The sequence below is a fragment of the Microtus oregoni genome, unplaced genomic scaffold (genome assembly GCF_018167655.1).
Source record: "Microtus oregoni isolate MIOR12 unplaced genomic scaffold, Mior012 000077F_ref0000221, whole genome shotgun sequence".
NCBI classification, from domain to species: Eukaryota; Metazoa; Chordata; class Mammalia; order Rodentia; family Cricetidae; genus Microtus; species Microtus oregoni.
In genome coordinates this window covers 6,941,912-6,958,165 of record NW_024544029.1, presented here as the reverse complement: position 1 = coordinate 6,958,165, position 16,254 = coordinate 6,941,912, and the positions used below count along the sequence as shown (strand labels likewise).

At 44.7% G+C, this 16,254-nt stretch overlaps 1 protein-coding gene across 4 annotated transcripts in view; it reads left to right on the top strand.

Annotated features, from left to right (window-relative positions):
* Galnt6 (polypeptide N-acetylgalactosaminyltransferase 6) overlaps positions 1–4,037 on the top strand; it is a 38,937-nt gene extending 34,900 nt beyond the window's left edge. For 2 of the 4 annotated variants that reach the window (XM_041642714.1, XM_041642715.1), the window contains exons 11-12: positions 1,277–1,429; positions 2,434–4,037. In XM_041642714.1, coding sequence (XP_041498648.1) covers positions 1,277–1,429; positions 2,434–2,547 — 267 coding nt within the window. In that variant the 3' untranslated portion in view covers positions 2,548–4,037. The remainder of the gene's footprint in view (positions 1–1,276; positions 1,430–2,433) is intronic. The other 2 variants (XM_041642717.1, XM_041642716.1) reach the window with 2 other exon arrangements.
* Positions 4,038–16,254: the final 12,217 nt, after the last annotated feature.

The following is a 16,254-nucleotide window of genomic DNA, read 5'->3' as shown; positions in this document are numbered from 1 at the left end:
GAGAGGGCTGTGGAGAGTTGCCAGGCATTCTCTTTCACCTATACTCAGCTTTTATCCTTAATGCTCCCCTGGCCAGAAAATACCGCTTTGACTCCACCTCTAGTAGTGACCCCCAAACAGCCACCTACCGACACCCTGGAGACGTCCCTATGCCCCAGTGCCCCGGCACATCCCTGAGGGTAACTTGTACGCCTCTGCCTTAGTTTGTGTTCTGTTGCTGTGTTAAAACACCAGGAAAGGGTTTTTAGACACGGGGGTTCCCCATGTAGTCCTGGCACATGCTATGTAGACCAGGCTGGCCTCCTGCCTCTGCCTCCTGAGTGCTGGGATTAAAGGCGTGCACCACCACTGGGTGACAGGTTTGGTTTTTGCTTCTACATCACCGTCTATCACTGAAGGAAGCAGGGCAGGAATGTGGAGACAGGAACTGAAGCAAAGGCCTTAGGAAACCAGTGCTAACTGGCTTGCTCTCCTGCTCGCGTTCAGCCGGCTTCCTCCCCACCAGGACACAGGAGCGCCACCTCCCACAGTGGGCTGGGCCTTCTCATTAACCAAAATATGCCCTGCACCCTTGCCTATACCGGCCTTCATCGGGCCAATCTGATGGTGGCATTTTCTCAGTTGAGATTCTTCTTCCAGATGGCCCTAGTTTGTTTCTAGATAACAAAACCAACCAGCATGCTCCTATCCCATCCCTCAGATATCCGGTACCCAGATCTGGTACACAAGATGAAGGGGTAGCCGGAACTGACTGCAGAGACTTGCAGATGCAAGCAAAGCCCTTTTAGGTGGTCCATTGGTGAATATCTTTTATGTCAACCTAGAACCAGCAGGTGACTGTGATGGCATATGCCATGGGCTGGATGGCACAATGTTCTAGTAGTTGAAAGGCTGGTCATGAGTTTGAGACCAGCCTGGTCTACATGACAGAAATCTAAGCCAGCCTTGGCTACAAAACAAGAATCCATGTCACACACAAAAATGTAGTGTTCCAGCATATGACCGCATAGGTGGTGTTTATATATATAAGGCTAAGGTGAATTTTAATTTATAGTTCAATTTTAGTGCAAATAATTTATAGTTCTAAGCACTGTCAATCCAGTATAACGTCTTGTGGCAGCAATCACTGCAGCGACACAAATCACCAAAAGTAGCAGCACATTCCCACCTCCTCCCCAGGAAGTCCTCTAGTTGGCGCTGTCGGGCAAGTGGCTTTGGGCGGTAGCAGGGAAGCTGCCTCCCCTGCCCCAGAGAACATTTTTGTCTTGACTTGCAGTACTTTGAGTACACATCCCAGAGGGACCTTCGCCACAACATTGGGAAGCAGCTGTGTCTACACGCCAGCGCTAGCACGCTGGGCCTCAGGAGCTGTCGGTTCACTGGCAAAAACAGCGAAGTGCCCAAGGACGAGGAATGGGAGTTGACGCAGGTAAGTCAGTGGCCCAGAAAGCGCGGGACCATGAGTCCAGAGTGGAAGGCACAGTGGCTGTGGAGTCGGTCCGTGTCTGGTCATGTCTGGGCCCTTCTGCCGTGGCGCATTTTAAGGCTGAATCCAAACAGGTGAAGAGACATTCATGGTGCTCCCCTGCCTCGCATGCTAGGTGCTAAGCAATGCTCAGGCATCGTCTCTCTTAATCGTTTAGGGGCTCCGTCCCAAAGGACAATGTCCGCATTTCTACCAAGTAGTCAGATGAAATTCAACAAACTTGTCTGGCCCAAGCTTCAGGCCTCCCTGAGTCTCTGCGAGTTCAGGGTCTGTCCCTCCCACCACACCGCATGAGGTGGGCGGTAGAATCTCTGGGAGTCCAGGGGCGCGAGGTGGGCGGTAGAGTCTCTGGGAGTCCAGGGGCGCGAGGTGGGCGGTAGAGTCTCTGGGAGTCCAGGGGCGCGAGGTGGGCGGTAGAGTCTCTGGGAGTCCAGGGGCGCGAGGTGGGCGGTAGCCACTCTCCTCACCAAGCCCGAGCTCTACTCACTTCGGTGAGCTGCTCAGAAATAAATAATGGTCTAACCATGAAGCTACCAGAAAGGATAGAGCCAAAGTTTCTGCCAGAAACAGAAAAGGGAGGAAAGGCAGCTATGACCCCAAGTTTTTGAACCTGGCCACCCTGGAGAAAGGGAGGCCCTGAAAGTATTGTTTTTTGTTTTTTTCGATCAGCCACGGTCTTACAGTCTTTAGTGACCGCCACCAGGCTGCCGTGGTGCATGGATCTTCGGGAAGGACGTGGCAGTATCCTCTCTGTAGCTTGCCCGGTTTCCTTTTCCTTTTGTCAGCTGCGCTTGTCTCGTGGTCCCCAAACTGACCCTCCACTGTGTTGTCTTTTGTCAGCTGCCCTTGTCCCGTGGTCCCCAAACTGACCCTCCACTGTGTTGTCTTTTGTCAGCTGCCCTTGTCCCGTGGTCCCCAGGCTGACCCTCCACTGTTTTGCCTTTTAGGATCAGCTCATCAGAAACTCAGGATCAGGCACCTGCCTGATAACCCAGGACAAAAAGCCAGCCATGGCGCCCTGTAACCCCAGTGACCCCCGCCAGCTCTGGCTATTTGTCTAGGTCTGGGGTCAACCCCAGTGCAAATTCAACAAGCCCCTCAGGACATGGTGTCACCAAGCATCTGGATGGCTTCTCCCCGGCTCCTCTGGAGGCCCGAGAGGTGGATTTCTAAGCCTTCTTCTTGCAACAACACTGGCGCCATTTTCTTTCCTCCAGCAGGTCACATACTTCTTGGCCCAAGGCCTTCCTCATCCTCTAGAGACAATGGCCTTTAACGCAAGCTGAAAGTTCACCCTGCAGAGGGACTGAACGTGCAGAGACCACCCTCCGTCGTTAGCACACCCTAGTGCCAAATCGTCCTGCCTTACACAGAGTGCCTTTATCCCACAGCATTTGTGTACTTATCCATGGAAGAGACATGAAAGGAGCCCCCACTGGACCAATAAGAAGGTTGAGACTGAGCTGGGATATAGTTCAGGGAAAGGCCCTGGGAAACTCCCTAGCTCCACAGAAAACAGGAGAGAAGGAAGGCCAGGAGAGGAGAGCAGAAACAGAGTCAAGGCCCTTTCTGCAGTCACACACTTGGCAGGTGGCTCAAGCTGGGGCTAAGGCCCTGTCTTTGGTGCTGAACCAGGGCTCCATCCAGCACACAACACTAGACCATGCACTGCCAGCCTTGCTGGTTCTTGGCCCCCTCTGACCATTCTGGCTGGCTGGCCTCCAGAAAGTCAGTTAGCAAGATGGGAGACCACATGGAAAATTCTGGGCTGTTAGTGTTGAAAGAAGTTCATGGGCTCAGGCATCCGTGAGTCTCAAGGCTTAAGGCCTTGGCCCCTTTGTTCTAACCCATATACAATGAGATAAAAAACAAGGCAAGAACTAGACACGAAGGTGCAGGCTTGTAGTCTTGGTACTTAGAGACTAACACATTTTCAGTCCAAGGCCAGACTGAGCTACAGAGTTCAACCTTGTCTCGAAAGCAATAAAAAACAGCATGGGAATCTGGGAGCAGCACCTCGCAGTCCCTAACTATGGTAGACCAAGTGTTTAATTTGTTTTTCAGTAGAAGCTAGATAGGTATTTGCCCAAGGTCACCTGGCAAGATATTTGGTAGCTCTGAGACCAAACCCCAGATAACACTAATCAGAGTCCTAGCAAGTCTGAGGGATCAGGGACGGTGTGCAGAAGACTGGAGGACGAACGCCACCAGCTGTCCTTGTTCAAGCGCCTAGGGTGGAGCTGACATGAGAATGCCAACCCTACTCCAATCAACTTGGACCCCACTGTTCGGCCTGGAAGAAAATAGAAATGTCCAGCAAGGCTTTGGAGGGCTTCAGTAGCAAGTTGTCACCACACGAGGGAGCCGTGGGATCACAGCTGCCCCATGGTCCATGCAACTGCACTTGGCAGGAAGTCTCCCGCTTTCCTTGGGAGAGTCAGGGGTGCACTAGCCAAAGGAAGCGGAACTGGTCAAGCTATGATCCAGGGTTGGGGAAGGGAAGAAAGACATGCGGACCCAGCGGAAATAAAGGTTTGATGGTATTGGTAGAGGACGTTGTATTGGGCTCCACTCTCTCTGTTCTGGCTGAAACAGATTGGGAAGAACTACACTGTCCTAGCAGAGCCGCCGTCACTTAGCTGCAAGCATCCTCTAGCCAGTGAAGTGTGTGTAGGTGTGAGGTGGGCCTTCCCCCACGGTCTCCCACTCAAAATGTCAGCGAGTCCCAGGATGTGCTAGTAAAGGAGTCAGTGACAGCTGACCCCGTTGAAGGAAGGACATGTCACACGCAGCTCCTCAGCATGAGCCAAACCACGGGAAGGTCGAAGGGGCCTGGGAAACAAAGACGGTAGGCTGAGGTGGTGATGGGAGTAGAAGCTAGAAGGTGACTTTGGCTCGTCCCAAGGCAGAGGCAGCCTGGTCTACATAGCAAGTTTCAGGCCAGCCAGGACTACAAAAAAAGAAAGTCCCAAAAACAGAAAGAGGGGAAGCAGGGTGTTGGTGGCGCACGCCTTTAATTCCAGCACTTGTGAGGCAGAAACAGGCAGGAGGCAGGTCTCTGTGAGTTCAAGGCCAGCCTGGTCTACAGAGCAAGTTCCAGGACAAACCCTGTCTCAAGAGAAAGAAAGAAAGAAAGAAAGAAAGAAAGAAAGAAAGAAAGAGAAAGAAAGAAAGAAATAAAAGAAAAGAAAAGAAATAAAAAAGAAAGGGAATGGCTGGGCGGTTAAGAGCACTGGCTGCTCTTCCAGAGGACCTGAGTTCAATTCCCAGTACCCACATGGCAGCTCATAAGTGTCCATAAATCCAGTTCCTGGGCATCTGACACCTTCCCATCGTTGCACATAAAATAAAGTAAATAAATTATGATTTTTTTTAAAGAAAGAAAGAGAAAAGGAAAAGAAAAGAAAGGGGGGACTGAAGAGATGGTTCAGTGGTTAGGGATTCTGCTCATCCTTGGGACCTGGGTTCAATTCCCCACAGTGACTCAAGTTCCTCATCAGCTCCACACAGTGTGTAATTTCAGTTCTGGAAGACTCTGAGCATACCAGCCACATGCGTGATACACAGACATACATGCAGCAAAAACCCATAGAAATTTTTAAGTTTTAATTTTTAAAAAGAAAAGAAGAAAAATTTAAGAGCTGGGGAGAGTTCAGTCAGTAGCATGGGCCTGGCACGCACAAGGCCAGGTAAAATGGACATGATAGACAGCACAAGCCAGTAATTCTAGCATTCAGGAGACAGACACAAAATGAGACATTCACATCATCAATTACATGGAGAGTTGGAGGCCAACCTGGGCTACAGCAACAATGTTCCGATCACGTGGGCATGAAGGTGACCATTCTGGCTCCATTCATTTCTTCAGATCTTAAACTGAAACACTTCGTGGATCCCTAAATGCATTCTGGACCCTAATCACTGTGAAAGAAAGAAAGAAAGAAAGAAAGAAAGAAAGAAAGAAAGAAAGAAAGAAAGAAATTAATTTATGCCCTGGCAATGCTGAAGCATGCATGGGCAGCCCATATATGGTGGTTCTGTTGAACTTGTCCATATTGGGTTTCATGGTCTAAGTTGATAAGGACGACTGGCCAGGTCTCTTCCTCAAGAGAGCACCAGATCTCATTACAGATGGTTGTGAACCACCATGTGGTTGCTGGGAATTGAACTCAGGACCTGTGGAAGAGCAGGCAGTGCTCTTAATGCACACCATTAAGAGAGGCAGGAGGATCAAGAGTTCAAGGCCTGACTGGGCTTCAAGCACTGTGGCTAGTGGCTAAATCTGCCCCTACGAGAGGGGGTTGAGTTGGAGCTGAGAAAAGCTCAGGGAACTCACAGAAAATGAAAGCTGCCCTCCTACCCCGGAACGGGCCCAGGTAAGGGGAGGGGCATATACGGCCAGAGTGTTAAAAAGGCTACAGCTGGCTGCCTCACTGACCTTGCCCAACTCAACATCATCCTTAAAACCCACCCAAGACTATTCTTAGGCCTACCAAGGTTCCTACCTTCTCCAGCCCGCTGCTGCCCCCACGTAACCACTTTCTGATGGTTTAATTTTGAGACAGGGTCTCAAATAGCCCAGTCTGGCCTCAAACTCTGACTCACTCTACAGCAGAGGGTGACCTTAAAATTCTGCCCTCCCGCCTCCACCTCCTAAGCACCGGGGTCCTAAGCCTGCACCATTATGCCTAGCTATATTTGCTTGTTTTCTCCTTCCTTCCTCCTTCCTTTTTTTCTTTTATTGTTTTGACAGAACCTCACTTAATGTAGCCCCAGGTTCCTGTGTTGCTGTTTTGATAGAATCTCATTTACATAGCCCTATTTACCTGAAACTTGGTCACAAACTCAAAGAGATCTACCTGCCCCTGCCTCCTGAGTTCTCAGATTAAAGGCGCTTGCCACCACACATGGCCATATATATTCTTAGAAGTGATAATTGTCTACAGCACGAAGCATAGATTTCCCCATTTTCCATGCATGTGCACAGAGTAGACATGATCACGTTCATAACTGGCTTCCTTCGCTTAGCATGCCGGCAGCGTCTTCTCATATCAGTCTAACTCATTCCTTTTGAGAGTTGTGCCATATTGTTACTTATGAACCCAGCACTGAGGCAGGGGAATTACAAGGTAGAAGCTAACCTGAGCTACATAGCGAAACTCTGTCTCAAAAAATAACAAGAGTCGCTGCTGGCCCAGGCTGTGCCGGGAGACAGCATCTATAGCACTATTAATAAAAACCCAGAGACAGATATTGGGGCTCAACCTGAAGGTCATAAAAGCAAAACAGCCAGCCACTGAGTCTCACCTCTACCTCAGTCCAAAATGGTGATGGTGACCCTGCCTCCAGGAATCTCAGAATGAGACAGTGTCTGAGAGCTGTCTCTTCCCATTTTATATTCATCTCTAGTGCTGGGATTAAAGGTGTGTACCACTACTGCCTGGTTTCTATGGCAACTAGTGTGGCTACTGGGATTGAAGGTAAATGTCACCACTGCCTGGTCAGTAAAACATCAGTGCAGCTGTTTTACTCTCTGATCTTCAGGCAAGCTTTATTTATTAAAATAATACAAATGGAATATCACTACAAGCCTCCAGCAGCTACCCAACCTCAGCCATCAGAGCCTCAGCCTCAGTCCCACCTACACCTAGGCCGCAGTCACCAGAGATGCACCTGAGGGCTGAGCATCAGCACTGTGGCCCTGCCTGCACCTGAAGGAGTGCTCTATGGAGCCACAACCCAACCACACCAATTGAAGGAGAAGGGACACTCTCTGAAGCACAAGCCGACTGGAGGAAGAGATGGGTACAAGGTAAGAACACACTAAGCAACACAAAGAGCAATACCACCAGAAACTAGTGGGTCTTGACGAGAAGACCTGAACATCCCAACGTAGGTGAAGCAGAAAAAAACAACACTAAAAATAATTTTATGAAGATGATTGAGGCCCTTAAAGAGGAAATGAAAAACTCCCTTAAGGAAATGGAATAAAATACAAACAAAAAATTAGAAGAGATAATAAATCCCTTAAAGAAAACCAAGTGAAAGAAAGCAAACAGGTGAATGAAATGGTTCAGGACTTAAAAACTGAAATAGATGCAATAAAGAAAACACAAACCAAGGGAAATCTGGAAATGGAAAATCTGGGTAAACAATCAGATGCAAACATAACCAATAGAACGCAAGAGATGGAAGAGAAACTCTCGGGAGTTAGAGATACGGTAAAGGAAATAGATGCATTGCTCAAAGAAAATATTAAATCCAATAAATTCTTAACACAAAATGTCCAAGAAAATATGGGACAATGTAGTGGCATTTCAATTGTACTTTAATAAATAAAGCTTGCCTGAAGATCTAAAAGTAAAACAGCCCCACTGGTCAGCCTTACAGACCAGGTTATGGTAACACACACCTTTAATTCCAGGAGCCATAATGACAGACACTTTTAATCCCAGTAGCCATACTAGTTGCCATAGAAACTGAGCAGTGCATGCCTTTAATCATGGTGGTGCATGCCTTTAGTCCCAGTCCTAAAGAAGATTATAAAACGGGAGGAAATAGCTCTCAACAACACAGGCTCATTCTGAGATTCTGGGAGGCAGGATCGCCATTTCAGACTGAGGTCAAGGTAAGAGCCAGTGGCTGGCTGTTTTGCCAGCTAGGAGGACCAAAGGAACTGAATCAAAGACCCAGATATTAATCTACACACTTATGAACACCTGATTTTTTACAAAGAAACAAAAAATATAAAATGGAAAAGAGAAAGTATATTCAACAAATGGTACTGGCATAACTGGATATCCACATGTAGAAAAAATGAAAATAGGTCCATCCAATGGAATCGAATCAAACACCTGGATATTAATCCACATTCATTCAAACACCTAATTTTTGACAAAGATGCAAAAAATATCAAATGGTGTTGAATATATAACAAATAGTGCTGGCATAACTGGATATCAACATGTAGAAGAATGAAAATAAATCTTTATCTATCACTGTGTACAAAACTCAAGTCCAAATGGATCAAAGACCTCAACATAAAGCCAGCCATACTGAACCTTATAGAAGAGAAAGTGGGAAATACACTCGAACAAATTGGCACAGGAGGCCACTTCCTAAACATAACCCCAGTAGCACAGACACTGAGAGAAACAATTAATAAATGGGACCTCCTGAAACTGAAAATCTTCTGTAAAGCAAAGGACATGGTCAACAAGACAAAACAATAGCCTACAGAATGGGAAAAAATCTTCACCAACCCCACATTAGACAGAGGTCTGATCTCCAAAATATACAAAGAACTCAAGAAATTGCTCACCAAAAAAGAACAAATAATCCAATTTAAAAAATGCAGTACAGACCTAAAAAGAGAACTCTCAGCAGAGGAATCTAAAATAGCTGAAAGACACTTAAGGAAATGCTCAACATCCTTAGTCATCAGAGAAATACAAATCAAAATAACACTAAGATTCCATCTTACACCTGTAAGAATGGCCAAGATCAAAAACACTGATGACAACTTATGCTGGAGAAGTTGTGGGGTAGGTAAAGGGAACACTTCTGCGAGGTAGGTAAAGGTAACACTTCTGCATTGCTGGTGGGAGTGCAAGCTGGTACAGCCCCTTTGGATGTCAGTGTGGCAATTTCTCAGAAAATTAGGAAACAACCTTCCTCAAAAACCAGAAAAAAACACTTCTGGGTATATATCCAAAGGATACTCAATCATGGCACAAGGACATGTGCTCAACTGTGTTCATAGCAGCTTTGTTTGTCATAGCCAGAACCTGGAAACAACCTAAATGCTTCTCGACTGAAGAATGGATAAGGAAAATATAGTACATTTACACAATGGAGTACTACACAGCAGAAAAGATAACATCTTGAAATTTGCAGATTTGCCAATGGATGGAGCTAGAAAACATTATTCTGAGTGAGGCAACCCAGACCCAGAAAGACAATTATCATATGTACTCACTCATAAGTGGTTTTTAAACATAAAGCAAAGAAAATCAGCCTACAAATCACAATCCCAGAGAACCTAGACAACAATGAGGACACTAAGAGAGACTTACATAGATCTAATCTACATGGAGCGTATAAAAGGACAAGATCTCCTGAGTAAATTTGGAGCATGGGGGCCTTGGGAGAGGGTTAAAGGGGAGAGGAGAGGCAGGGAGGGGAGCAGAAAAAATGTATAGCTCAATAAAACCAATTTAAAAAACTAATTTTTACAAAGATGATTCACTCCTCTTGATGGATATTTGCTTCTCATTTCAGCTCCAAATGCTAAACAATTCCACAACTGAGGTCCTCATTGCATTACTGTTTTCTAACAAGGCATTTTTTAAATATCAGTAACCACACTTGGAGGGAATTTGAAGCAGGATTATTACCTAAAGGTCTCCATCAAACAATATCTTGTAGAAATTAAAGTACTTTACAGATTTGTTTCAAATTTTATATTTGCATGTAATGTTTTAAAGTGTTTTGATTTATTTCTGAAGAATGGATAAGGAAAATGTGGCGCATTTACACAATGGAGTACTACACAGCAGAAAAAAATAATTAAAAAGAAAAAAAGAAGCACACCTTAACTACAAAGACAGACATTACATCAGAGTAAAAGGTTGGAAAATATTTTCCAATCAATGGTCCTAAGAAATAGGCTGGTGTAGTGATCCTAATATCTAACAAAATATGCTTCAAACTAAAATTAGTCAAAAGAGATGAAGAAGGTTATTTCACATTCATCACAGGAAAAATCCATCAATGTGAAGTCTCAATTCTGAACATCTATGCCCCAAATACACTGTCATATGTAAAAGAAATACTACTAAAGCTTAAATCATACATCAAGCCCCACACACTAGTAGTGGAGACTTCAATACTCCACTCTCACCACTGGACAGGTCTGCCAGACAGAAAATTAACAGAGAAATGAAAGAACTAACATGTTATGACTCAAATGGACTTAACCGACATCTATAGAACATTCCACTCAAATACAAAAGAATATACCTTCTTCTCAGTACCTCATAGAATCTTCTCTAAAATCGACCACATACTCGATAATAAAGCAAACCTCAACAGATACAAAAAAAATTGAAATAACTCCCTATATCATATCAGATCACCTTGGCTTAAAGTTAGAATTCAGCAAAAACACTAATTGCAGAAAGCCCATAAATTCGTGGAAATTGAACAATGCTGGGGTCAAAGAAGAGATAAAGAAAGAGATTAAAGTCTTCCTAAGATTCAATGAAAATGATGGCACAACATAGTCAAACTTACGGGACACAATGAAAGCCATGATAAGAGGAAAGTTCAAAGTACTAAATGCCTACGTGAGGAAACTAGAGAAATCCCACACTAGCTAATTAACAGAACAACAGAAAGCTCTAGAACAAAAAGAAGCAAACTCACCCAGGAGGAGTAGACAACAGGAAATGATCAAATTGAGGACTAAAATCAATAAAATAGAAGCAAAGAAAATAATACAAAGAATCAATGAGACAAGAGTCAACAAGATAGGCAAACCTTTATCCAAACAAAAAACAGAGAGAACATCCAAATTAACAAAATCAGAAATGAAAAGGGGGACAAAACAACAGACACAGAGGAAATTCAGAGAATCATCAAGTCATACTTTAAAAACCTGTATTCCACAAAATTGAAAATAGAAAGGAAATTAAATAGATGTATAACCCTTATGGAAATAGAAACAGTCATGAAAAGTCTCTGAACCAAAAATATAGTCCAAGGGTCAGACAGTTTAAGAGCAGAATTCTACCAGAACTTCAAGAAGAGCTAATACTTATACTCCTCAGATTGTCCCACATAGAAGAAACAAAAGGCACATTGCCAAACTCTTTTTATGAGGCTGCAGTTACCCTGATACCCAAACTGCACAAAGACAGAACTTAGAGAATTATAGACCAATCTCCCTCATGAATATTAATGCAAAAATGCTCAATAAAATACAGGCAAACCAAATCCAAGAACACATCAGAAAAATCAACCACCATGAACAAATAGGCTTCATCCCAGAGATGCAGGGATGGTTCAACATATAAAAATCTGTCAATACACCATATAAACAAACTGAGAGAAAAAAAAAACACATGATCATCTCATTAGATGCTGAGAAAGCCTTCGACAAAATTCAACACCCCTTCATGATAAAGGTCTTGGAGAGAGCAGGGATACAAGGAACATACCTAAACATAATTAAGGCAATATACAGCAAGTCAATAGCCAACATCAAACTTAATGAAGAAAAACTCAAAGTGATGCCATTAAAATCAGGAACAAGACAAGGTTGTCCACTCTCTCCATGACTATTCAATATAATACTTGAAGTTCTGGCTAGAACACTAAGACAATAAAGGAGATAAATGGGATACAAATTGGAAGTCAAACGTCCGCAATTTGCTGATGATATGATAGTATAAGTGACCCCAAAATTCTACCAGGGACCTACTACAACTGATAAACACCTTCAGTAAAGTAGCAGGATACAAGATGAACTCAAAAAAATCAGAAGCCCTCCTATATACAGATGATAAATGGGCTGAGAAAGAAATCAGAAAAACATCATCCTCTACAATAGCCACAAATAACATATAACATCTTAGGGTAACTCTAACCAAACAGGTGAAAAACCTGTATGACAAGAACTTTTAAGTCTTTGAAGAAAGAAATGGAAGAAGACACCAGAAAGTGTAAAGATTGCCCATGCTCTTGGATAAATGGGATTAATATAGTAAAAATGGTAATCTTACCAAAAGCAATCTACAGATTCAATGCAATACACATTAAAATCCCAGCAAAATTCTTCACAGACTTTTAAAGGACAATACTCAACTTCATATGGAAAAACAAAATACCCAGGACAACCAAAACAATCCTGTACAATAAAGGATATTCTGGAGGCATCACAATCCCTGACTTCAAGCTCTACCATAGAGCTACAGTACTGAAAACAACCTGGTATTGGCATAAAAACAGACAGGTGAACCAATGGAATCAAATTGAAGACCCTGATATCAATCCACCCATGAACACCTGATTTTTAACAAAAAAAAATAGAACTATAAGGTGGAAAAAAGAAAATGTCTTCAACCAATGGTGCTGGAATAACTGGATATCAACACATAGAAGAATGAAAATAAATCCATATCTATCACCATGAACAAAACTCAAATCCAAATGGATCAACGACCTCAACCACACTGAACATCATAGAAGAGAAAGTAAGAAGTAGCCTTGAATCCACTGGCACAGGAGACCACTTCCTAAATAAAACCCCAGTAGCACAGACACTGAGAGAAACAATTAATAAATGGGACCTCCTGAAACTGAAAATCTTCTGTAAAGCAAAGGACATGGTCAACAAGACAAAACGACAGCCTACAGAATGGGAAAAAATCTCACTAACCCCACATCAGACAGAGGTCTGATCTACTAAAGAAACTAAACATCAAAATACCAAATAATCCAATAAAAAATGTGGTACAGAGCTAAACAGAGAACTCTCAGCAGAGGAATCTAAAATGGCTGAAAGACACTCAAGGAAATGCTCAACATCCTTAGTCATCAGAGAAATACAAATCAAAGCAACTCTGAGATTCCATCTTACACCTGTTAGAAGATCAATAACCCCAATGGCAGCTTATGCTGGACAGGATGTGGGATAAAGGGAACATCCTGCATTGCTGGTGGGAGTGCAACCTTGTATAGCTGCTATGGAAATCAATATGGCAGTTTCTCAGAAAATTAGGAATCAATCTACCTCCAAAATATGGGTATTTAACTACCCATAAATACCACTCTTAGGCATATACCCAAAGAATGTAACTCATACCACAAGGACATTTGCTCAACTGTGTTCATAGCAGCATTATTTGTAATAGCCAGAACCTAGAAACAACCTAGATGCTCCCCAACCAGAGAATGGATAGGGAAAATGTGGACTAATCACTAATCAAAGGTAAAAATTCAGTGACATCTTGAAATTTGCAGGCAAATGGATGGAACTAAAAAAAACCATCCGAGTGAGGTAACCCAGAGCCAGAAAGACAAATATAATATGTACTCACTCATTAGTAGATAATAGACACAAAGCAAAGCACAACCAGCCTCCAGGCCACAACCCCAGAGAACCTAGGTAGCAAAGAGGACCCTAAGAGAGACATACATGAATCCACAGGAAGGGGAAAAAGGCAAGACCTCCTGAGTAAATTGGGAGTGTGGAGTAGGGGGGAAGGTGGAAGAAGAGAGGAGAGGAGGGAAGGGGAGTGGGGAAAAATATATAGTACATTCCTATCCAAACAGTTAAAATGAGAAGGATTTAAGAAAAAGAGAGAGAAAGAGACAGAAAGAAAGAAAAAAGAAAGAAAGAAAGACAGAAAGAGAGAAAGAGAGGGAGGGAGGGAGGGAGGGAGGGAGGGAGGGAGGAAGGAAGGAAGGGGAAAGTCAGTATGGGGAAAGAAAAAAATAACAAAGAAAAGCAAAGGCTCGATTTTCTTCTCTGTGACTCCCCTCCCTTCCTCCCTCAGCTCCTCTTCTCCAGACAGAAACTGGTCTCCGACTCTTCATCCTGCCTCCCTGGCCTCATGCCGGGGTCACAGGTCTGTCCTGTTTCTCGGGTGTCATTGTACCATTGCTTCAGGAAGCTTTCTGGGAAAAGTGCTCTGACACCAGTGGGAAGGGGAGAGATATCACCTGGGATCAAAGCCAGGATAGCTCCCGAAAGGCCTCTCATCGTGGGGTCAGTTTTTATATTCTAGAACCACAAGGCGGAGCTGGCAAGCGAGCAGGGTTTCCAGGAGCCCACAGAAGGTGACCCACTCTTCAGCGGTTTCTCCAGGTCATTCTGTTCAGGTAGCAGTGACATCATGCTGGCAAACAGACAGCACAAACAAACTTTAAGATAAATCAACAAATCAGGATCTAATAATAGCTTTTCCACCATTAGAGCCAATTCATTCAAACTTCCTCTGTGTCAACTGGGCCTTTTCCGAACTTTGTGGGAATTTTATGGCCAGCCATGAAGTTTTGTGGTAAACCACACCACAAACCACAGCCTCACATCTCTGCTCAATTGAAAAGGATGTGTTCCAGCCCGGCAGTGGTGGTCCACACCTTTAATCCCAGTGCTCAGGGGGCAGAGGCAGGAGAACGAATCTCCGTGAGATCGAGGCCAACCTGGTCTATAGATCAAGTTGCAGGATAGCCATGACTAAATAAGGAAACCCTGTCTTAAAACAAAACAAAAATTAAAAAGAAGAATAAGAAAAGGATCAAATCCTAGGATTTGGAATGGCTTATTTGGGAAAACAAAAACAAACAAACAAAAAGATGTCTTGATGTTGAAGCCAACCAAGGTCTATGCCTAAACCTACAAATGAGACGGAGAGAGTCTGAAACAGCTATGGTGTGGTGGGGGCACCTCAGCAAGTGGAGGGAGAAGAATCGGAGTTCAAAACCAGACCCTACCTCAAAGAAAAAAGAAAGACTGGCCAGTTAACCATGAAGTGCCAGTTGTGGAGGTTTGAATGGAATCCGAGAGTTTACTAGAGTTTCCGTTTTTGTTTGTTTGGGAAAGGGTCACATTGAGCCCAAGCTGGCCCGGAACCCCATCCTCCTACCTCCTCTAAGCTCTGGAATTGTAGATGTGAGCCACCACTCCAGAAGGAGGCTGGTTTTCAAGTGCATGTGGACAGGGAACAGGGTTTCTCTGGGCCAGGCCAAGAACAGAGTTGGTCCTGCCCTTAAAGACGTTGGATTCTGTGATGGTGGACTATACACAAGAGAAGGCTCTCAAGCTTCCTCTTAGGCACTATAAAGATTTTGTGGCCTGGTAGGGCTCTCCGCTGACACAATAATCCAAATCAAACCCAATTAGAAGAAGTCCAGGTTTAATGGGTGCCAGCACTCCCGGGTGGCCCTTCAGGCTTCCTGGGAGAAAGATGAGGAAACCATGGAGAGGGGAAAGGAGAACCGGAAAGACCACGTGTTCGTTCTCTGGGTCTTGACCCTCTCTGCAAGGGACTCCATTTGGCGGGCTTTCTCAGAAATGGAGTCTGGACCGTGGCAACTCCCAGGGAAGGGGGCCTGGAATGGAAAGTTCCACCCTAACATTTTAGAATGGATGCCAGGGGCTGGGGTGAAGCCCCACCCAAACATTCCAGACTTTTTGGATATAGGGGTGTCAAGGGGCTGGGCTGACACTTCCAACCAAATATCCTGGACTAGCAACTGCTTCTCAGTCTCCAAGAGAAGCAAGAAGGTGGGAGGAACACAAGATGCCCTGGATTCTCTGGCAGCTCAACCCTCTCCGTGAGATCACCTCTGTTTTTAGAAGCTGGAGGCTGATGGCAGAAGGAGCTTCCTGGACATCCACCATCCTGAAGGCCCAGGGGACAGACTGCAGGTCCCTCAAGTGCCTTCCTCAGCCTCTCCCAGCCCTGCAGCCCCCAAGCCTGGACTCTGAGATGCATCGGAGGATCCTAGGGGAATCGTGGTAGCTTCTGGGCTCTGCAACACTGCTGCTCCCGTCACTGCGGTGACCATGGTCGTCTTGGCCTCTGACCTTCTTCTTCTTTCTCTTCTAGCCCCTCCTCCTGTGCACCCTCTGCCCTCCATCCTCATGACCCTATTCTCCCCATCCTAAAGGTCCCTCTTCCATCTTGTCCACATTCTCTCATCCTGAGAGCTCTGTGACTTTCCTGAGCCTTCCCAAATCGGTCTCTCTCCATGGTGTC